The sequence below is a fragment of the Lissotriton vulgaris genome, chromosome 10, assembly GCF_964263255.1.
Source record: "Lissotriton vulgaris chromosome 10, aLisVul1.2, whole genome shotgun sequence".
Taxonomy (NCBI): Eukaryota; Metazoa; Chordata; class Amphibia; order Caudata; family Salamandridae; genus Lissotriton; species Lissotriton vulgaris.
Window position 1 is genome coordinate 1,106,170,435 of NC_141698.1, and position 25,062 is coordinate 1,106,195,496.

At 42.9% G+C, this 25,062-nt stretch overlaps 1 protein-coding gene across 1 annotated transcript in view; it reads left to right on the top strand.

Moving 5' to 3' along the window:
* Positions 1-25,062, top strand: part of COLQ (collagen like tail subunit of asymmetric acetylcholinesterase) — a 367,702-nt gene that overhangs the window by 337,037 nt on the left and 5,603 nt on the right. The window contains exons 15-16 of the mRNA XM_086942196.1: positions 7,228-7,351; positions 11,595-11,697. Of these exons, the coding sequence (XP_086798322.1) occupies positions 7,228-7,351; positions 11,595-11,697 (227 nt within the window). The remainder of the gene's footprint in view (positions 1-7,227; positions 7,352-11,594; positions 11,698-25,062) is intronic.

Sequence of the window (25,062 nt, forward strand, 5' to 3'; positions counted from 1 at the left end):
CATTCAGAGGGCATCTAAGAGATGCCCCCTGAAAAGCGACCAGTCCTGGTGTGGTTCCTGAATGGCTGCCTGCCGTTTGCCACCACCAGACAGGTTTCTGGACCCCTGGGTAGAGGGCCTCCGCTCTCTGGGTCAAGAAACAAAGCCCATTCTGATCAGAAGTGTCATGCCTCCTCCCCCAGGTTGGGCTGGGTCCACGAAGGGGAAACTTCAAAGGCCTGCTACCTGTGTAAGCTTTTCCTGCCTTTTGCTGCCACCAGCAACTGGCACTCACAGGTTCTTACCCCCACTTTGGGTGGGAAAATTGATGGCAAAACCAAGTTAGAAGGAGAGGGGAACCCCCCTTTGCCAAACCCAGCCCTCAGGTGGGGTGCGAGCTGAAGCACTCATCTCAGTCCTGTCCATCTTGAAGATGAGGGGACCCTGTTATTTAGAGAGAGGCTCATGCCCCCCCTCCCACTGAAGGGTGGCATAATAGGGGGTCTACTCACCCCAAAGAAGGGACCTATTGGTCCTGACCTGCACCACCCTTTAATGCCCCTAAATTTAGTATTTATGAGCGTCCCTGAACCTTGCCTCAGATTCGAAGAAGAAAGAAAAAGGACCCAAGAGCCGTGCTGATCCAGGAAGAAGACACCAACTGCTTTAGCCCTAGCCCTACCAGCCTGTCCCAACTACAACCTGCCTACAGTGGAAACACCGGCATGGCCAGCAACCCCCAGAGCCCAGAGGACCTGCCCTCACTTCAAACACAGAACCAGGATCCATGCATCTCCGCAGTTCTTCACCACTTTGCACCCGACGTCCAAGGCCCGAGTTCGAGTGGCCCAGCACCATGAGGATGTCTCCCCAGCAATCCTGACTTAAGCTCTGGTGATCCCGTCCTACCTTGAGCATCAAGCTGCAGCCTCAACCCGAAGGGTCAACCCGACCGTGACCAGAGCTGGTAAGAAGATCTGACGCCAAAAGACAGCCCTGCACCTGATACTCCACCACCTTTTGTGGCCCAACATATGGTGTCTAGGCATCCCCCAAGAACCCAACTTACCTCTCCTGCCGGTGGTCACCTTCAGGCATCTTCCCTGCCCGAGCATGCAGCCTTTTATTCAAACCAGAGATCTTCATTGGAAACCACAGGGCTTCCAATGTCTTCTTGGCACCCTGGATCCGGCCACCTCCGTGCTGCTGGGGGTGCAGCTCCTGTGCTGATTGTTGGCCCCTGCAGTTCTGATCGCAAATCCAGGAGCTTTGCTCTCATACCAGAGTGGCTTGCTCAGAAGCAGCCCCTGATCGAATGCCCCCTTAGGCCGATTGGCTAACATTGGACTCCTGCACTCTACTCCCGGATGCCCCAGTGCCGCTGGTGTTGCAATTTGAGTGCCTATATGAACCTTGGGTAACCTTGGTTCTAACCTCCAAACGTCATACTTGCAGGTTGTTTACTTATCTGTAAGTCGTTAACACTTTTTTCCCCCATAGGAACCATTGGTACCAGTTTTTGTCCCTTAAAATGTGTTGAACTGTGTTTTGTATGAAAACCAAGTAAATGTACTTTAAACCGAAAAGTGATTCACTTACCTTTGTATTGAAGGATCCACTGTGTGATATCTAGGCATATCACCCCTAGTAGTCAATGTAATCCATACGTATTCCAAAAGTAATCTCTATGTATTTTAAACTATTTTAAAAGCAAATACAAACCTGTAACGATTACAATTTTAACCACAACTGCATTTCCTTGTAAAACTTTGCATTTGAAAGCATATTTCACTTAGCTGTGCCAAGACCTGCTTGGTTCCAGAAAAAAAAACATAAGTATATATTTTTAGGTCGACCTCTGCCAATGCGCTTGCGCATTGCAGATGTCGATCTATTGTAGCTGAAACAAACTCTTTGAACCAAGCGCAGATTCGGATTACATGCAGTCCATGTGCCCGTGCACGTGCTTCAGACCCGCAACAGCAATGCCGAGAGCTTCACACTTCAAAGGTTCCCTCCCACCCTTTCGACTTCAGGCATTCAAGCGTGAATTTTCCCCAGCGCGCAATGCTGAGTTCTTGTTGTTTTTACCAGCATCCTTTTATGCTACATGCCTTGTTACAATACTCTCTAGTGCTATTCAAGATCACTTGTAATAATTTGTGCTTGTAAATTGTTTTGTACAATTAGCATTGTCTTCCCCATGTGGCATATTTCATAGTTTGGTATTTTCGGCTGCCTGTACGTGTGGCAACTGACAAACAAAATCTTGCGGGACCTCAGCTATACCTTGTGTTGTGCGCGAACACTCTGTAACATCGCCGTGTACAGGTTAGTCACATGTCTGTTTGTGCCTGTGTTCTAATGTGTGGCTAAAAACGTATGCGCTCGATCGTAAACGTTCCGCATTATTTTTGCAGTTAATGTTACCGAGCCTGGGGCGCACGTGCGGCATCTTCTAATGTCCCTGATGTGCCGAAGTTTCATTGCTTACAGGAGTAAGGACAGAGAAGAAAGTGTCCCTCCTTTCATTGGGCAAGCATATCATCCATTGGCATCAAATTAGCCTTGAAATATTCTACAAGCATTAAACATGATAAACCCAGGGGAAGACACTTTATAAAAAATTCTTCTCTAAGTGTCTCAGAAGTTAACATCGTGCTGGACAGACTTGCTCCTCTATAATGACTCACACTAAAAAACACATCTTCCAAATCTTATGCAGTGCAAATTGTATCCTTTGTAATTATACTTCATATTTGTTTTTGAAATAGTTTTTTTGCATGACCTATAAGCACTGGTGCCTTTTTGGGGTGTTTTAAAAAAGGTATATGGTGTAAGAAACACTTCACAAAAATTCATGGTAACCACACATCCTACTGCAGATTGTTAAATCCCAGTGCAAACTAAGACAGACAGGAGAGTAAAGGATCAGCTGCCTGGTCTTCTATGGTCTGTGGGGAATTAAGTGGCAACTCTGCAAACATGATGCTGTGGTCTACCCAGACACTGATTGGTATGGATTACGTGATCTGACCTCCTTAACCTCACCTCTTCTAATCTGACCAATTTACTTTTAGTGCACACTATGTGCCTGCATTTTCATTCTCTCTATGCATCCGGTTTCCTGTGGCATACTCTTTACTCCTACTGACATCTTCTGTATGTCTTCCCTGCACACTTCTTATGCAGTCTTCCATCTCTAGCTTTTGTGCACTGACCTCCTTCTTGATGTCTGGCACCTCTCTTTCCATCTGACTTCTTGGGTGTCATCTTTCTCTGTGACTTCTCCCTTGAATTCTTATGAACTGCTGTCCCTAAGGAATTCAAATGCAACATCTTTACCTGGGAATTCCTGTGCAGTATCAACACTGCGCTCTTGTAACTTCTCTTCTTTCATTTTGACTGGTGCTTGTTTTCTCCTTTGGCTTTTTGTGCAATGTATTCCCTTTTGAGTTTTGGGCATTGTTGTCCCTCCTAATTTGTTTTTTTCACCATATCTTCCCCTCTTTTGTCATGCAGCGCTCTACCCGTTGGCTTTTTTTTACATTGTCTTCCCTCCATATTTCTTATTTCTTTTAGTGCACACTATGTGCCTGCATTTTCATTCTCTCTATGCATCCGGTTTCCTGTGGCATACTCTTTACTCCTACTGACATCTTCTGTATGTCTTCCCTGCACACTTCTTATGCAGTCTTCCATCTCTAGCTTTTGTACACTGACCTCCCTCTTGATGTCTGCACCTCTCTTTCCATCTGACTTCTTGGGTGTCATCTTTCTCTGTGACTTCTCCCTTGAATTCTTATGAACTGCTGTCCCTAAGGAATTCAAATGCAACATCTTTACCTGGGAATTCCTGTGCAGTATCCACACTGCGCTCTTGTAACTTCTCTTCTTTCATTTTGACTGGTGCTTGTTTTCTCCTTTGGCTTTTTGTGCAATGTATTCCCTTTTGAGTTTTGGGCATTGTTGTCCCTCCTAATTTTTTTTTTTCACCATATCTTCCCCTCTTTTGTCATGCAGCGCTCTACCCGTTGGCTTTTTTTTACATTGTCTTCCCTCCATATTTCTTATTTCTCCATCTTTACCTCTTGTGCAATGTCTTTTCTCTTTGGGTTAACAAACCATGTTGGAGTGACAGCTACTCCCTGACTCAATCCGCTACTGCTATGCGAACATGAAGTTTCTCAAATTATTTTCAAGAAACAACAATAGTTACACCAATTTATCCATTTTTAATCCATGTTTATTCCAAAGTTTCAACAATCCTTTTTCGAACTCAATGTAATTCCATTATTTAAATGCTCCAGAAATGCCAATCCAGGCCTTATTCTTTCAGTATTGTTGTTTCTGGAAAAGAATCAGTGAAACTTCACGTTCGCATAGCAGCAGCGGCTTGAGTCAGGGGATAGATGTCCATCCAACATGGGGGCATATTATCAAGGGTGGCGATAGTGACGTTTTCAGCCGCTAAGTGGTGATAATTCTATTGCCCTATTAGCAAGCTGTCGCTACCACATCCACCACCACATCCACATCCACCACCACCACAGCCACCATCACTACGTCCACCACCACTACGTCCACCACCATCACCACCGCCACGGCCACCACCATGTCCACCACCACTACCACGTCAACCACCACTACCACCACCACCACTACCACCACCACCACATCTACCACCACCATGTCCACCACATCCACCACCACGTCCACCACACCCAGCATCACCACCTCCACCACCACTACATCCACCACCACATCTACCACCACCACGTCCACCACCACCACCACCACCACCACGTCCACCAACACCACGTCCACGTCCACCACCACAATGTCCACCTCCACGTCCACCACCACCATGTCCACCTTCACGTCTACCATCCCCACATCCACCACCATGTCCACCACCGTAACCATGTCCAGCACCATGTCCACCACCACCACGTCCACCACCAACACCACCACATCCACCACCACCACATCCACCACCACCACCATCATGTCCACCACCACATCCACCACCATACCCACCACCACACCACCACCACGTCCACAACCACCACTTCCAATACCACTCCAAATACCACTCAGTGCCACATAATTACATGCCACATAATTACACTGCACTCAATGCAACATACACTCCAAATACCACTCAGTGCCACATAATTACACTCCACATAATTACACTCTACTGAATGCAACACACACTCCACACAATACCACTCAGTGCCACATTATTATATGCTACATAATTACACTGCAGTCAGACAGACACTCCACACAATACCACTCAGTGCCACATAATTATATGCTACATAATTACACTGCGCTCAAGGAAACATACACTCCAAATACCACTAAGTGCCACATAATTACACACCACATAATTACACTCTACTGAATACAACACACACTCCACACAATACCACTCAGTACACATAATTATATGCTACATAATTACAATGCAACATACACTCCCAACAATACCACTCAGTGCCACAAAATAACACGCCACAAAATTATACTCTACTGAATACAACATACACTCCTCATAATACCACTTAGTGTCACATAATTATATGCTACATAATTACACTGCGGTCAACGCAACATACACTCCAAATACCACTCAGAGCCACATAATTACACGCCACATAATTACACTGCACTCAATGCAACATCGCCCTCACTCTATCTATCGCCCTCACTCTATCTATCACCCTCACTCTATCTATCGCCCTCACTCTATCTATGTATCTATGTATCTATCTATCTATCTATCTATCTATCTATCTATCTATCTATCTATCTATCTATCTATCGCCCCTCACTCTATCAATCTATCTATCTATTGCCCTCACTCTATCTATCGCCCTCACTCTATCTATCACCCTCACTCTATCTATCTATCTATCTATCGCCCTCAGTCTATCTATCTATCTATTGCCCTCACTCTATCTATCGCACTCACTCTATCCCCCTCACTCTATCTATCTCCCTCACTCTATCTATCTGTCGCCGTCTATCTATCTATCACCCTCTATCTATCTATCATCATCACTCTATCTCTCGCCCTCACTCTATCTATTGCCCTCACTCTATCTATCGCACTCACTCTATCTATCGCACTCACCCTATCTATCGCACTCACTCTATCGCTATCTATCTATCGCACTCACTCTATCTATCTATTGCACCACCACAGCATCACTCAGGGGCACCACAACATCACTATGCGCTACCGCAGCATCACTGAACGCCACAGCATCACTCGTCGCCACCACAACATCACTCAGCGCCACCACAGCATCAATCTGTGCAACCATTCAACAACTGGTTCAAATATGTTCTCTCAATGTTTCAAGCTTTATTACAAATGTCACAAAAAGATGTTAATATTTCACTTCTGTTCTTTGATTTTTGTCACAATAAAATACACTGAACATAATCTTCACAAACATTATTTACAAAGGTTTAAGCTATTGCCATTATAAATTACAATAACTTTTATTTAAGTGTTAATTATAAAAATAAATAAAAGCCATTGTTATTTGTAATATCAATACATCTAAGTCACGTAAATAAAACACATTGCATTACAAATGCTATAGGTGTCACATTTGCGAAAGTTATAACTATTGGCATTGTAAATGACAAAGCCGTTAATTTCAATATTTTCAAAACCAACACATAAATAAAAAATGTGTCAATAGCTCAAACTTTCCTAATGCGCGACCTATTGCATTGTTTTTATTTATACTTACCCGATTGGTCAGGATTCTGTCTATGAGTGTGTGCCTTAGCCTTGATTGAGTGAATACAATAAATGCTTAACACACCCTCCAGACAAGCCTAACTGCTTGACCACTCTACCACAAAGAGAGCTGTTAGTGATTATTTATTTTAGCCTCTGCTATACCTCTGGGGATCCCCTGGACTCTGTGCACACTATACCTCGCATTGGTATAGTATGTACAGAGCCAGCTTCCTACAGTAGTTCACGTCTTTAGAGTTGGAGTGACTCTGAGCACAACCAGACGATGTGCTATAGTGTTAGAGCGAGTTCTTCCATTGCCCATTAAACATATTGGCACATACTGAATGCCCGTGCGCATCCAATCTCCTCCAATTCCTGCCGAATTTTTACACCACAGATAGCGGTCCAGCTTCACCACTGCTCGACTCTGGTTTTTGTGTCAGTGAATTCAAGAATGCTCTCTTTTGTCTCATATGCAGCCCAACCCGTGGCGCCCAGTGGACTTTCCAGTGGAGGACAGCAGTAGCAGCTGTGGCGATGGCTTTGTGCAGAATGGAGAGGAGTGTGACGACGGAAACCGGATTGTGACCGACAGCTGCGTCAGTGAGTGTGGAATAGCAGTGGATATATATGATACATATATATATCACAATATGTTGTGTACAGATGGGGTAGTGAGGATTTAACATATGATAATCTGCAAGACACAGAAATTTGATTGTTGATACCTTCTGATCGGGAACTAAAATAGAAAAGCCCTGCTATATTTTCAGTGCTGTATACATTCGACTGGATTCCTGCTCTGAAGTCTAACTTTTTGACCGTTTTTTAAACCGCAGACCAGCTTTGTGCTTTAGAGAAAAAATGGAGGGCATTCTAATTGCAGTACTTACAGGACAGTATTGCATTTTATCAGGGTGAAGGCCTAGCAAGGCAGTGCTTCATTCCTCCTCTTGGTAATACTGCGCATGGCCATCGACTCCATCTTCAGATAGTTTTTTCCGCTGACTGGTTCAGGTGTAATCTCTCGCACTCCGGTTTGAGACTCCTCGGACTCTCTTTGGTTATTTAGTAGATCTCCACTCAACGGTATTGCCTCAACCACATAGTTTCATAGCATATGAACGATCATCCTTCTGCTTAACAGGTCTTCGGGTCGCTTCCTTGGCCCACAGGCCACGCCCGGCCTGGGCCTCCCTTCCTCCACTTCTAATGTCCTTCGGAGGAGACCTGCTAATGGAACCAACTCTGTTCCGCTTCTGACTGAATTGCCATTCTAAGTATCCCCATACCAACCAACACTCCTGTTTGCAACTTATGCGTCTCGCCCGATCATCGAGAGGAAAGCTGTGAGGCATGCAAGTCTTTTCAATCAAAAAGACTGTTCGAGATGGACATGCTCGATGCCAATAAATGCAGCATAGGCAAACATAAGATGTACTGGACAACTTCGGTCGAGAACATGGAGGAAGAACAGGAAGCTTCTGCAGCACAAGAGGAATCACTATGTACCCATGATTATGAGTTCCAATCATACCAGGACTCTGCAACCAATCCTGATGTTATGCAGGAAAGACTTGATATGAAGCAGAAAAAGCTCCAGATTCAACCTGGAACGAAGGAAATAGTGTTTCGGTCCACAAAAACCTCCTTCTTCTAAGAAACAATTGACTATTGAAGAGGCTTTGGATGTTCCTCTAAAGCCTCCAAAGAAGAAGAAAAAAGGATGCTGCAACTAGCCCTATAAACATTGCTATTCCATCACCTAACCCACTAACCCACCATCCACCCCACCACCTCACTCACCAGCATTTTCTGAGGCAGGCAACATATCCCGTCACTCATCCATAATAGAACATGAGGATGAAATACCACAAAATGTACACCCAGGGAATGTATGGGATGACTATAATGCTGAACCACAGGGGGATGCGGACCCTGATCTATATCCCGCAGGACCATCACCACCTGATGACGATTCTGTAAATCAGGATTTGATAGCAAGGGCAGCAGCTTTCCACCAGGTCCCCTTACATAAAGACACAAGAGAAGAGGGCTTCCTTTTTGAATCTGTATCTGATGTTCAGAGCTGGGCGCAATACCAACCACCCCTTAAAAGTAAAAGTATAGTACATCACCCAGAGGAGACCCTGTCAAAGCAAGAATTATAACACCACCATAGACATCTGATTCATTACATATATTAGAAGTCAGTTCACCCTAGACTCCCTGGTTGTCTAATGGAAGAAAAAGGGTGAACTTCCAAACACCAGGGGATGCACTCACTCCAGAGAAAGAATCTAAACGAATCGATGCTTCCGGAAAATGTGTAGCGCATCGCCAACATCCAGGCTCTATTCGCTAAATATAACAGAGTCCACTGGGACAAAAAGGAGGGGCTCCTCCAACACCTCCCAGAGGAACACAGGAAATGGGTGCAGGAAATTATTAATGAGGGAAAGCTCATTACCAACAACTCTCTAAAATGTGCTTTAGATGTAGCTGACACTGCTGCTAGAGGGATAAACGCTAGCCTCCTACTGCGCATACACACTTGGCTCCGTGTCTCAGGATTCCAGCCTCAGATACAACACACACTTCTACACCGTCCATTTGATAAGGAACATCTTTTCGGGCCTCAAGTGGACAAAGCCCTTGAAAAATTAAAAAAACGTTGTAAAATAAAGGGGGTCTCTGCAAAGAAGCACATACTGTGGTTCCTTACGTATGCCGAATTATAAGCAAGGTTCGAGATCTACCACCTCAGATAACACTGGTACAGCATACACAAACCACGGACAAACCTCTACTCCAAAAACATTTTACAGAAGTTCCTACAGGGGAAACCACGTGAAAGGAAGAGCTCGCATTAACAATACCCATACTTCAAACAACAATACCAAGGAATGACTTCCTTACCATTCCCCACACCACCTAACACCTGTCTGGGTCGTCTTCAAAACTTTCTCCATGTTTCGAAATCAATCACATCAGATCAATGGGTGTTAGATATTATCCAACATGGTTACTGTCTGGAGGTCATTACAACTCCTCCAAATATCCCACCTTGCAAACACCAACTGTCCATCCAACAGCAACATCTTCTACAACAGGAAATAGAAGATCTATTACGGAAAGGAGCAATAGAACCAGTTCAAGAACAATTTCAGGGAAGAGGAGTATACTCACTGTACTTCCTTATTCCCAAACAAGATGTGTTTTTACCCCCATTCCTGATCTCAGACCACTGAATCACTACATCATACCAGAGCACTTCCTTATGGCCACTCTTCAGGAAATTATTCCTTTGCTACAAAAAGGAGATTTCATGACTGCCTTGGACTTAAAGGACGCCTACTTCCATATACCTGTCCATCCCGTACACAGAATGCATCTAAGGTTTCAATTTCAAGGAAACGATTATCATTTCAAGGTTCCTCCCTTTGGGATTACCACCGCACCAAGGGTATTCACAAAATGTCTAGCTGTAGTGGCAGCACATCCATGTAGACAAAACATACATGTTGTCCCATATTTAGCCGACTGGTTAATTATGGCAAACAGCCTCAGCCTTTGAAAACAAACTACTCCACAAACCCTTACTCTTCTACATCAATTAGGGTTCACAATCAACCTACAGAACTCACATCTACAACCAGCTACCATACAGTTGTACCCAGGAGCCTTGCTCAACACACATTCAGCATTGGCATGCCCAAATCCAGACAGGATCAACAGTTTAGTCACAATAATACAACAGCTTCAAACAGAGAGTCAAATCCCAGCAAAATATTTTTACGACTTCTAGGCATGATGGCATCTTGTGTTTCAGTAGTCCCACATGCCAAACTACACGGAGACCTCTTCAGGAATGTCTCTCTCATCAATAGACTCAGTCACCGGGTCAACTGCACGATCTAGTGTTGGTAGAGAGCTGCACGCACCCCTCTCTGCAATGGTGGAATCCACAGAACTTATCCAAGGGACAGCTGTTTCAAGACCCAGTTCCACAAATAATTCTCACAGCAGCTGCTTCCCTAATTAGGTGGGGGGCTCATCTCCAAAGCTGTTCACCTAGCAGTGAAAGCCTTCCTTCCTCACCTACAACACAAAGTTGTCCTAATTCGAACAGACTATAGGACGACTATGTATTACATACAAAAACGGCGGGCAGGAGTAGCACACTCTATCCAATTATCTTGGTTAGCACAGAAAATATGGAGCATAGCAATACATCACAACATTATTCTCCTAGCAGAACATGACAAGCAACCAAGCAACAGGACAAGCACCCAAGTTGTGGACTTACTAAGCAGGACTTGACAACAAGTCCACAAATGGAACTCCACACTACAGGCCTTCTCACATACTTTCAAAGATGGGGGTTCCTACAAATAGATCTGTTTGCATCCAGAGAAAATGCAAAATGCCAAAACTTTGCAAACAGGTACCCATACCAACAATCCAAGGGCAATGTTCAATGGGTGAACTGGTCAGGGATATTTGCGTACGCCTTTCTTCCTCTCCCTCTACTCATGTTTGTGGTCAGGAAGTTCTGTAGATTCACATGTGCCAGTCCTCCTCTTCAAAAACCCAGTGTAGGTTGCAGTTCACATACTTTCTATACTTACTTCATTCTATTGCATAGCCATCACATTGCTAATACATATCACTATTACCTTCTCACCTACATACGACAAAACAATCTGAAGATGGCGTCGATGACCATGCGCAGCATTACCAAGAGGAGTCACACATCCTCGAGACTCGAAGAAAACGTCTTGAATAACGCAGAATAATGCCTTCTCTCCAATAAGGTACATACCCGACTTTGTTTCTTTTACAGAGTGCAAACGTGCCTACTGCGGGGACGGCTTTCGACAGGAAGGAGTAGAAGAGTGCGACGGAAAGGACTTTGGATCCCAGACATGCAGGACATATCTTCCAGGGTATGGCCATTTTTTCTAAAGTCTGGGGCATTTATTTTCAGTTTGTATAAAAATGGAATAACCTTTTATAAGAGGGAAAAATCCCTGGCAGGTTTATCCTTTAGTTTAAGGATCAGTTTGTACTTTTGAGACACATTGGCAAGCACGTTCCCATTATCACTGCATTTTGCAAAGCTTAAAACTGGAGTTAGAAGGAGGAAAATGTCAGTTCCAGTATTATCCAGAGACTTGGCTCGTATCAAGTATTGAAACTGATCAGAATGTTGTTTATGACACTCACTGAAGAGATTAGGAGCATACTTGGGGGTTACTTCTGACATCCCGAATTATGCAGGTGGCTTCTCCTTCCTCCTGTTAATCTCTTTCATAATAAGAAACTGAGTAGCATGCAGGGGTGGGGATTGATAGACATGGCATCTGTGTACGATGGAGGAAGCAAAACCGGAAGGCGGCTTTGCAATCTTTGGGCGTTTGGTGCAGAGAGGGTGAGGCTGACATTTTGTTTCTGCGGAATACAATGTTTCAACCTTTCATCGCGATGTTATTATTGAAGCGTTAACTAGTGAATTTCTAACATTTAAATTCATGTGATCATACTGAAAATTCAGAGCTTTAAATCTGATCTATGACAATTAACAGTGAAACTGCCTTTGAAAGCGCGCTTTAGGCTTTAGTAGAGCAGATTAGGGAAAAGGCACAAGTAGATAATGCTTTAGAGACATTGCTCTAAAGACAGGTAGCTGGGAAAACTTTAAAAGATATATTTCTCATCAATTACATGTAGAACCCAGATTATGTCCTCGAGTTCTGAGCATCTAAGGAATTTGCAGAATAAGCAGCAACAAAACTCTCAGTTCTAGCAATGTACTTAAGTGAAGTGTATGCTTTGTTGTTAGAACAACCATTTTCCTGGATTTAAAGTTCCTGTCCCAATGACCGAGAAGGTGGGGGTGGCGTGTGTGTGTGTCCAATGAGCCTTTTCACTGTTTATCTGTGTATTATAGCCCAGGGCCATCACATTGTTTTAATACAGCATATGGGCATTACTGTACTACAGTGTACGGCCATTACTTAACTTCTGGATGTGTCTGTCTTAGTACGGCAGAATGCGCCCCTCTTGGGACCACAACTTGTGGTCTTCCTTAATCCACAGAATAAGGCCATTTTTGCCCCACTTACTATTGAATATTTCCCTTGGTGCTTGAAAGTACACCCAACAGTGTACAGAGAACATGAACAACATAGAGTTTATTTAGCTCTACCTTTTAATATGCCATTGACCAGTGCTTAATTTTTGGCAATGATTGCAGATGCTGGGCACAACCACCCATTTTTGGAAACCAAGGGTCCCATTACGTTTTGGCGGTGCGGCAGCAGGTCCACCCTAAAGCTAAAGGGTGGTCAGACTGCCCGTCAGATTAGGAGTTACCTCCTGTCTGAGGAACTTTGTTTTTGACGTTCCCATCGCAATGCCGTGAAAATGGGCATTGCAATGGGAACGCCAAAGAAGGTCCTGCACAGCATGGACTGAAAAGTCCATTCTGTGCAGGAACTGGTGAGCATGGACAAAGGGCGTAAGGTACCAGAGGGCCCTGTAGGGCACCCTTTGTTTACTCTTTACTATGGTTTTCATGGCGGTGGTACCACCATGAAAAATGTGGAGGCAAGGAAACTTGTAACATGCTTGGCGGGACTGCTGCGGTTCAGCCAAGCATATTACTGACTGCCACAACACCGCCAGGGGATGGTGGTGCCCTGGTGGCTGCGGCGTTCCCACCACCCATATCGTAACAGGGCAGTCGGGAGCACACCCCCGCAAGCCTGGCTGTCTGTTGACCACCAGGGCCCAGGACTTATTTTTCACCATTAGGCTTTGAGTGAGAGCAAGAAAGATATTGACATTGAATTGTTTGTATAGCGCGCAAATGCCAACAGCATCTTGGCTCTGCTGTCTGGAACACTGATAAGGAAGCAACACAAAAGTAATAAGACTATCAAAAGGAGCAAAACTAGTCACATCAAGCTGGGGAAGATTAGGCCTAATAAAAGACCTATCGCTACTTACACTGTGCAGGAGAATAACCAGGTTTTAAGGTGTTTTCTGAAACAGAGAAAGTTAGACTGGCCTCTGATGTGTTCAGTAGGTTATTCCATAGTTGTGCTTTTGTGTGAATAAAGCTTCTGCCTCCCCACTTTGTTCTTCTGATTTGACAGATATTGACTGTCTTGGAGTTGGTAGAGCGCAAGGTTCTTCTGGAACTACACCAAACTAAGTTTTTTCAGATATGCTGGGCTGTCATCGTACAGAGTCTTGTGTGCCAGACAAATCCTTGTAAATCACTCTTTTCTTTACAGAAAGCCAGTGGAGCTCTTGTAGAGCTTCCAAAACAGGCTTAAACGTAGGAATTTTCTATAGAAGCTGGGCCGGTGCATACTGTAGCCATTTGAGTGTCTTCAGAGCACGCTGGTGGATGCCTAAATAAAAGGCATTACAATAGCAGCACGAAGGCGGTAACTACTGATTTTTAAAGTTCATACGGGATGAAGGGAAGAGTTTTCCTTATCATGCGTAACCGAAAAAAACAGGGAGATGTGAGTTTAACCGCTTCGCCAAGGCGGCGATTCCGCCGGGGTGTGGCCGAATCTGACGAAAGCGCAGATCGGACGGCCCCCTGCCGTCCTCCTCACACGCCCACTGTGACGTCGGACGGCCGTTCGATACATGGAAAAGGTTAATAACTGTGCTTTAAAAGACAGATCGGGGTAAAAATAATTCCTAGATTCCTGACCAAGGATACCAGAGTGGGAAGAGTGCCAACCATCTCAGGCCACCATGATTGATCCCAAAATGAAAGGTCCTTACCAAAAAGGAGAACCCCAGTTATGTCTGAATGTAACATAAGACAATTATTGCTCCTCCATTAGTGCCCATACAACTCTTAAAGTTCTGTGCAGTCTCATCAGCATCATTTGAGATGGATATAACAGTTTGAGAATCATCCGCAGATGCTACTGGGGCGAAGCCAAAAGAACGGATCAGTTTTGTCAAGGGTGCCACATAAATATTAAAGTATGAGGCTCTGTTTTTTTTTTTAAACAATTCTTTATTGAGCAATTTTTTGACAGAGCCCCACCCTTCCCATGTACCCACCCCCTTTTCCCTCCCCCCCTCCGGCCACATTTGACAGGTAGTTGAGAAAAGAGAGAGAAGAAAGAAAAAAAAATTTAAAAAGAAAAAAAAAAAGGGAAGGGAGGTCGGAATACATTTCATTACAATTTAGTCAGAAATCAGCGGAAGATTAACCCATGTTAAAGTCACATTAGTTTCACTTATTAGATGTTATGCTTTACATTTTACAATTCAGTGTATTCCATCCATTGTATCAGAGGATTCCATATTTCGAGGCCATTCTTTTTCCTTCTGACCCCCTTCCTCCTATAAATTGCTATTTCTAGGTTATATGTAGCTAAAAATCTTGACCGCCATTGATGAAAGGTTGGAGGATTCGGATCCAGCCAGCTGGATGCCAAACATATCCTGAAAACCGCCATAGAGATAAAGATCAGTCCCTGTATTTCTTTTGGTCTGAGGTTTTCATCGATGCCGAGTATCATTTCGGCTATTGAGATTTCTATTCTTGTGTTCCAAATTCCGGACAGAAAATAAATTTGAGATTTCACGTCTAATGAGTCTTAGTGAGTCGCATGTAGCAAATATATGAATTATATCGGCTTCGTGTAATGCACATCTTGGACATTGAGTACCTTTACCGGTGCCTCATTTAGCTATTTTGTGTGGAGTGTAATATAGTTGAAAAAAAGTTTTATAATATTGTGCTTGTAGTTTTGGTGAGATTAGTATCGTTTGTGAAAGCTGTTATGCCTGTTGGACTGAACCTTTGTTTATGTGTAATTTTTTTTGCCAATTGCAGATGTGTTCATCCAAATCGTCCTGTAATGAAGAAACTAGATTGTTATAAATTTCCCCTAATTTGACTGTGGTGTTCCGGGTAACTGTCTCAGTTGCCTGGATTTTGTAAAACTCTGCATCACCACCACCTTTTTTCATTAGAAAATCTCTAATTTGAAGGTATTTAAAAAAATCTCTATATTCTAGGCCAAACTCACACTTCAATTCTTCGAACGATTTGAAGCCAGTTGTTGAAAAAAAGGCCCCACATTGGGTAATCCCAAAGTTAGCCCATCTTTGCATATAGGAATCCGAAAATGTTTCTGGTAGATTGCTATTTTGACAGAGGCTAGTGTAGAAGGAGTACCGTCCGATACCTAGAAGTTTACGTATATTTTTCCATGCATTGTAAATGCCTGCGAGTGTTTTAAAACGGACTTTTTTAAAGTGGTTGTCATATGTTAATCGCCACAAATGCTCGCCTGTCTCCGAGCCTAGGATGAGTTCTTGGGGAGTTGGAACCCCACCTTCTTGTATCGGATGTCTATTTGGGGTCAATAAGGTTTTAAAATACTTCAATAGTGTAGCCCACCAATAAATCTTGAGATTAGGGACAGAGAGGCCTCCTCTATCTCTTGGAAGCGAAATAAACTTGTAGGCTCTGCGTGATCTTTTATATCCCCAAATGAATCCAGAAAAAATGCTCTCTATTTCTCTAAAGATTTGCTGTTCGAAATTTAGGCAGATGGTGATGAAAAGGTATAGAAATGTTGGTAAATAAATCATTTTGATAACGTTACATCTGCCAATTAGGGTGAGGTGTAAATTATGTAGTTTACTGAGATTTTTCTTGGTTTGTTTCAAAAGTGGGTCCATATTAATTTTTACTAATTGGTCTAGGTTGGAAGTGATGTTAACACCCAGATATACGGCATTTCCAACTATTCTTTCATCTGTGTAATTAGTGTTTTTATTGATGATTATTTGGGTTTTTCCTTGATTTAATTTGTACCCATAGATTTCTCCAAAGCTCTTAGCTTCTTCTTCCATCATTTTGATAGCTACACTGGGATTACTTGTGGTAATCGCGATGTCATCAGCGTATGCCAGAGTTTTGGTGTTTCCATTCCGAGTTTTGATAGGTAATATGCTCTGATTGTTCTCCAGTTTGCGGATGAAGGGGTCGATAAATATCGCAAACAGTAGGGGAGAACACGGGCAGCCCTGTCTAGTCCCTCTGGTCACCTCGATCTTGCCCGACATTCCGCCATTGATCATGACCACGGCTTCTGGGTTGTGATATAGACTACGAATGGCGGTTATAAATTGATCGCCAATCCCACTCTTTGACATAGCTATCCAGAGATATTGCCAGGAGACCCTATCGAATGCCTTTTCGGCGTCCAAAAGTATGAGCGCCATAGGGTCTCCTGCCACTTCTGCCACGTCAAAGAGTGTGATTACCCTTTGTACATGATCAGTCGTGGATCTGCCAGGCACGAAACCGTGTTGTCGGGCTGAGATTATTTTATGAATAATTGGGGACAATCGGGTAGCTAATAATTTAGAGTAGATTTTCGAGTCGGAATTAATTAATGTAATCGGGCGATAGGATCCCAGCTCGGTTGGATCTTTGTTTTTCTTTGGGAAAACAACGATTTTGGCCCGTGCCCATGAATTTGGTGGCTTCCCCCCCAGAAATACTTGGGTTATCAAATCAGTTAATATTCCTTTAAGCGGTTTGTGGAATTTGACGTAAAATTCCACCGGTATACCATCAATACCTGCTGCTTTCCCCGGGGACAGACTGTTCAAGGATAATAGGATTTCGATCCACTGAGGTTCTATAGCTAGATTCTCTTGATCCGTTTGGGGTAGTTGGACCATTGTAGCCTGATCTAGATATTCCCTGATTAGTTCTTCATCCTTATTGGTTTCTTTATATAGATTTTGGTAATAAGTCCGAAATTCTGATCTAATCTCTTCTGGGTCATGTCTAAGAGAGTTATTCTGATCTCTGATCTCTTTGATTTTGTTTGCGGTGTTTTGTTGCCTAGTGAGGATAGCTAGGTGGTGCCCAATTTTCTCACTTAATTCGTATGCTTTCTCTTTGGCTGTTGTGGCTTTACAGATTGCTTTCTCTACGAATATTTCCGTTATTCTGTTTTTAGCAATATGAGGCTCTGTGATGAACTCAGAGAGAACCCAAAGAGAATGACAGAGGGAGAAAAGAGAGGAGCAAGAGAAAGATGGGAAAACATTGATAAAGGGAGAAAGAAGAAATTAAAAAGAACTTGCAAGAGTGAAATACAGAGTCAGGAAGTGTAGGATGGTAGAGGAGAGAGGCATGAAGTGGACTCAGCACTAGATGGCCTTGGCAGGTCCGCTGCCAGCTCGTAAGTACGGCTTTGGGCCATTACCCTCTGTTTTATAAATCAAGCACTGCCCATTGGCTTCCATACAAGAACATCAGTGCCAGGGCTTAATAACAACCACCTCAGAGTAAAACCTAAGTGTGCAATACAATAAGCTTGGCGCTCCCACTAGAGGATACAAGTCCCCAGGCGCCCTCTAAACTACAGGGTCAACTGGACATAACTTGTAAAAACTAATATTTCGTTTTATTTGATGTACTACTCTGCGACCCGTTATTTAAAACCAAATAAAACATACTTCAAAATTAAAAAAAACTTATTTATGGTAATCAAATGGACCATTGAAATGTTTCCAAAATCTACAGATTACAACTATTTTCTCCTGTTTAGTTAAATTCAGTTGCCCGTCTAAACGTGGTAATATGCAATTCATCCGAATTACCGAACACATAGTTCAATATACATTTGCCTTTCATTACTACATTGTGTAGAATGAATTAAAATCTGAGATGCAGTTTCAACAAATGCAAATCCTTTATAATTGTGCTAATTTAGGAATACTTCACCGGGCCCCGTTAGTCTCTTCAGTAGTTGAATGGCAGCATTGAACATTATTGTGTGTAAAGTATCCTCTATACAGAGTCCTGGAAAGGACAGATAAAATGGCTGAAACTGCATACAGTTTCAGTTTGTTTTATTATGCTACAGAACTCCTACGGAGGGCCACATAACATAATATAAAACAGGAATAAAACCATGATACAAAAGGATTTTGTATCCCAATAAACTAAACTGAAACTGCATACACATACAGACACACAAACTCACAAATATATATAATACGCCCCCTCGATCTGTTTCATTAGAAGAAAGATACATTGTGTAGGAAGCCGGCCCTTTATATAGTTTAACACAAAGTAGTATTCTGTGTAAAGACACCAGGTATCCCTTATAAGTGGACAGGGGCTTGCTTTAACAATCCCAAGGTGCTCCATTTGTGGTAGTGTGGTTAAGCAGTTTAGGCTTATCAGAGGGGAGCGTTAGGATTTTTTTGTGCCTACAGGGTCAATAAAAGATGCAGAAACTCAAGAAGGAGATCCATGCCAATTTAGAAAAATAACACATATTTTTATATATATTTCAACACCAAGAACTTCACAATTTTGTAAGTACTTTTGAAGTTATCACTTTCGAGTTTTAGCAATGTTAGCAGACAGTGCGTTGTTACGCTGCAATGCTTTCCTATGGAGAGAAGAACATTTGCTGCCTACAGGTATTTGCAACAGGATGAAAAAGGACCCCTTTAGATCATGAGGTGTTAGGAGGCCAAGGTCCCAAGTTCCACCAGCAGTTGGGTTTTAGCCGGCCTGGTCTGTCTAGGCGCAGAGGTGCTGGACGGGTTGGTAGCCTTGAGCGTTACCCCGTGGACAAAGAAGAGGGCCACCTAGAAATAGGCTAAAGCTTTAGGGGCACAATAAACTCCGACTCATCTCTTTCATCACACGCCAGTGCAGTATTATTTTCATTCGTTATGATACTGTGAACAATCTGGAAAATCCTACCTTTTATACCTGTAATATCTAACTCAATTCTTTTATAACTAGACTGTTGTACTGGCCTGTTTGTGTGTCTCCAAGGAAACCTCCTTGCTGAATTACAGCTTATTCAAAATCTACCTGTCCACACGACCTACAAGCTCTGTAAATTTGACCACATCATAGAGGCATGACACTCTCCATTTGCCACCAAATGAGCTACAAATTTGGTTTAAGGCCCTTATGCATTACCCATAGGAATCTCAAAATCTCAACTGAAGAACCTATTGGTTCCTGACACCCCTACATGCACCTTGAGCTCCACTCAACTCATGCTGTTTTCGGTACCACGTGCTAAGAAGGCACAACTTTGCGGACACCCTCTTTTCACGTTCGGGCTCGCTAGTTGTAAACGTCAGTCTCTTTGAATATATTAGCCCTGAAAAACACCTGTTCTTCGGCTGGGTACTGAAACATTTGAATATGATGCTCGTATAATAAGGCGGACGGGATATCTGCCATGTTTGTGATGGAGAAATCTGCTCCAAAACTAGTGAACGTCCAGCATTTAATATAATGAAGCCATTTTGAAACATCTTACTTTTAAATCTGAAGCTATTACAGTTAGGATGCTCTATGTTCTATGGCATTTGAAGTAGAGTAGTGGTTAAATAAGACGCCGATGTAATCGATGTAATACGCAGCACATTTTCTTTTCTGTCCAGATCAGTCAGATGGAAACGCGCTTACATTCAGATTAGGGGAGGGCGGGATTTGCGTAATCGTGTTACGCAAATGTTTGTGAAACGGTAATAAATCTCCGTGAACACGCAGAAATTTCACGAACACGCGGAATTGCTTGTTCGCTGTGGTTTTCTCCTGTTTGCTCGGGGGGAAATATCTCGCGAACACGCATTTTGAGATCGCGAACAAGCAAAGAATTTTGGGCAATTTCGCGTTCTCCGCGGAATGCGAAATTACCCAAATTCCGCGAGCGTAACGGAATTTACCGGCCAGGCCTAAATCAGATCACAAATATCGAGGCCATGTAAAGGAGATACTACAACACACTCTTCACTTTCACCTCCCACACACTGCATAAGGTTCTGTAGTTTTATTGTGTCCATCTTAATCAATAACCAGGTAATGACAGGAACTATTCAATGAGGGGCACCCATATGGGTCGTTAAACCCAAAATCACAATCTATTCTATAGAACCTGTAGAATCTACAAAAACACAGTATAACGTCTCCGACTTGTGCGTTAGGCTTCAGCGTGCCACCATAGTTCATGCCATCATTCCATAAATAGTAGACATCTTGCAAAAACTAATTTGTGGCATTGGACTAGCATCTACAGCTTGTGCCCAAAGACAGGGTTGACCAGGCAGAGCCTTGCCAAGATGTTTGAAGGAGGGGTTTAATACCTCCAACAGTCTGTAGCTAGAGGTAATTCTGTCCCAAGACTTTTTATGTATGGCACAGATGTTGATCCTTTTTACTACAAGGGGACTGTACTCTTGGCCAGTATGACAGTAAATGCCATCCTCAAAACAGCCACGCTATCCCGTCAGTGTAATTAGCAGCAGCAGCTTCATTGCTAGAGTCTAATACTGGGCTGTGATTTTTCAAAGCAGTTTCTAACTCAAACCTATCAATTTAACGCCAAGGACGGATTTTGATAGGATGATCTGACTGTATCAGAGGTAAAACTTTGACAAGACTTACGACTGGGTTGTTTATAAAGACTCTGTCATGAGTGTGATTGGCCCTGTGGGTAGGTTGATTGACTATCTGTCTAGGATCAAGACTGCAGAGGCAGTCTACCAGATGCCCAGTTTCCAAGTTTCTTGGAGTTCCAAATCCCATCAGAGAGTAAAATTAGGAAACTCCATGCAAGACTCCTTGAAGGTCTGAACAGATATAACAAAAAACAAAAAATCGTCACGCACTTTGTGTGGTTTGTCTTCCCAATTACCACTAAGTGCAGGAATATCCATTTTTGAAAAAATTTCAGAAAGCATTGTTAAGTTTCGTGAATGTATCCATTTGAGCAGGCGACTGGAGAATGACCTCAAGAAGCAGCGCTACAAGGTGGCGCAGGAGGCGAAAAGAGAAGCCATTAAGGTTATCCCTTCAGCTGGTTATGAGCTTTCTGTCCCTGACGAATCTCATAAAGGGAGATCCAGGGAGCACAAGAGGTATAAGAACATTTGTCACTATAGGTAGGTGCACTGTTTGAAAGGCGATCATCGTTGACAATGAGTACATTTGAAAAGCAACAGTGGCAATGTAGTAAACCAAACAACAACCAGCACCTCTGTTTCAATGTAAGCAATAAAGTAGTTTTGGACTATATTTTTTTAGAGCATGCTCTATGTCTGATACAGTGGCACTCACCGTATCACCTAATACAATCGGAAACTCCAAACATAGACAGAGCACAGCAACCAGACAAGTAAATAGCTGATTGAGCCCAACCAGCAAATGTATTTAATGTGGAAATTGCAACAAGTAAAATCTGTTCAGAAAATCAATCTTCTTTTGCAGTTCTTAGTTTACAACATGGATACAAGGACAGCCGACACGTGTTTCGTCGCCATAAGATAGTTTTTATGCGACTTTTTCAAGGCTTTCTCAACGTTCTACATGTGACTCCTGGAATTTCAGTATAAGCCAGAAGGATCCATATAGTTAGCAACCGGATAAAATAGTCCAGATGAACAGACAACAAAGTGACTTGAATGTGTGGGTCACTTTACAGACGGCCAAAGAATCCTTTCATTCTAAAGGGGGTGCATGGAAAATGGTGGTCGTCTCTTGTAGTGTTAAACCAAAATTCGTAATATTCTATTTACTCAATGCTTTTGTTTTCCAATCTCGGACCGTCTTTACCGCAGCAGTACCTTCAACCTTGTAAACTAAGAACTGCAAAAGAAGATTGGTTTGCTGAACAGATTTTACTTGTTGCAATTTTCACATTAAATACATTTGCTGGTTGGGCTCAATCAGCTATTTACTTGTCTGGTTGCTGTGCTCTGTCTATGTTTTGGAATCGTTGACAATGAGTACAGCGTCGATTATGATGTTGAAGTGGATATACTACTCGACATAGAGAACACACACAACTTCAAGGAGACATCATTTCCTGTTGGGGTGCTGTGCCTCAATAACCGTGACTCCAGTTGTGACATCATAGTAACATAGAAGCGCAACATTGAGAAGACTTCCATTCACATCACCTTCTCTGGCAGCATTTCTGATTCATTTAAAGACCCTGATTATTTTCATTCCAGATGATCTAATTCAGACTCCTCTACCCATTTCCACAACTATTCTGATTTCTGGCAACATGGTTCCACCTCCAAAGCACTGTCTTCCCAGCCATTAGTGGTATCCACGCCTAAAACCTCATCTCCGCAGATGAACTTCGGGAAACACTCCTCGTGTGTTGCTAGGTTTCACTCTGCCTGTACCAATGGGTGACATGCCACAGGATCAACCTCTGTGAACTAAATCAAGGAGAAGGACACCCTCTGCTTCTCCTTTGAGGTATTCTGTACTGGTTTCTACAGAGACACCTTAACCTCCTACACTTCAACTTCACCTCCAGACCCACCGTTTAGGGTTTCCCTGATAGCGGATTTGAATACTTCCTAAGAGGTATTAATACAATGCATGACAAAAACGGAACATTCCCCAGCAAGCATCCCAGACTACAGTCATTGTTATTATGGAGTCTTTGCAGCAGAGGACTCAAGCCAGAACATTATTACATCTGGTCATGTGTTTTGCAGAGATTGAGAGGAAATAATCCTTACTACAGCTACCACAAAGGCAGCAACATGTTGCTTTTTAAAGAATTCTAAAGCACCAGAACTGGGCCCACATTTCCTTCGTGCGGTTCCAAAGCCAAATTCCGTGGTTATTTCAGTGATAAGGAACAGGCATGCGGTAGCTCCAGACATACTGACGCTACCTAACTATAACCCTAATTGGATTTCTTAGGGCATAAATTGTGTGGAACTGCAGCAACATCATTAAAAACAGCCAGTATAACTGCCATATTGGGCCTTCATGACAGGTCCATTGCAGACGGCCTTCCTAAAGAAAAAAGCAAAGACTACAGGGAGGTAGTTAGGGATGGTCTAGTACTGTTCAATAAAGTCAGTTGTGCTTCTCTGGACTCAGTGGATTTAGCTACATCTGGTTTCTGCCAAGGGCTCACACTATCAAAACTGCCCGGTTAAGGTTAATTTCCTGAAATCAAGAGGCTTAAACAAAGATCTGAAACATGATGCTCGATTGGAGACATTAAACCTTCAGTTTTATGGCTCAATTCTATTCATGCCTCACACAGGTTAGAAGATGCTGAGAACGTCATCCAACGCAGAAATATCAAAGTAATGGGGATGAAGGACAAGGAAAACATTTCAAAGCCCAATATAAACATGGTGACAGGTATTACCAACCTTATGAACCGTGTCTAGGCAGCTGCAGCATCAATAGGAGCAATCTCAGCAATGCCAACAGTACCAGCCATGCCTTTCTTCTAGAAGCCAGGGATCCCAACTCCACCACTAACTGGATTATAGAAGGAAGTCCAGAGGCAAGTCTTGCGAATGACTCCCTCACTTCCTGTTATCTGTTATTCTGTTAGGGGGAAATATTACCAAACGACCCAAAAAATGACAAGGCATTATCAGAGAGATGAGTGCTGCATATTATACAAAACAGTTCTACTTCACATTTCAAGGTCCCTTCTCCTTCAGTTCCACTGAAGAAGGTCCCAGATTCTCAACTGAACCCACTAAAGAAAAGAGACCCAAAATCTTCTTTAAAGAAAGGCAACAAGCCAGATGGAGAAGGCATTTACTCAAGGTATTTATTGGTTACAGAAACGTGGATTACAGACCAATATTAGCTCTGAGACAACAGATGGATCAGAAGAGTAAGATTATGTATTATGGCACTTCCCCTAATACTTCCTGAAAGGAAGAAAGGAGATTGGATGTGTACTGTGGACTTACAGTGGGCTTAATTCCACATTCTAATTCTCAACAGCCAGAGGAAATGTCCAAGATTTTCTGTGGAACAACTTGATTGAGAGTTTCTACCATTTGGAACAAAGTCAATGCTCAGGACATTTCAAAATACATGGAAGTGATCTTGGCATACCCAAGGAAAAAGGAAATCTTTATATACCCCTAGCTAGATGATTGGCTGATCAAAGCCAGCTACCCACAAGAAGCAGAAAGGATTTCCTGCTCACATTGAAGCTTCTCAACAGGTTAGAACTGCAACTGAAGATAATGGTAAACAGGGTACTCGGATCCTGCATGTGATCACGATAATCCTAATTTTTATGACTACAATGAAGGTCCCTATGATGCAGAACCAGGATTACAAGTAAGTGATCCTGCCATTTCCTTCACTTCCAGGCTAGCAAGTTGTTTCCTACCATACAAGTTAAATGATGTGTCTGTTCAAAGGTTTTCCGGGTAGCCCTAAACCAAATGTCAAAACTTCTTCTCACGACCCCTTT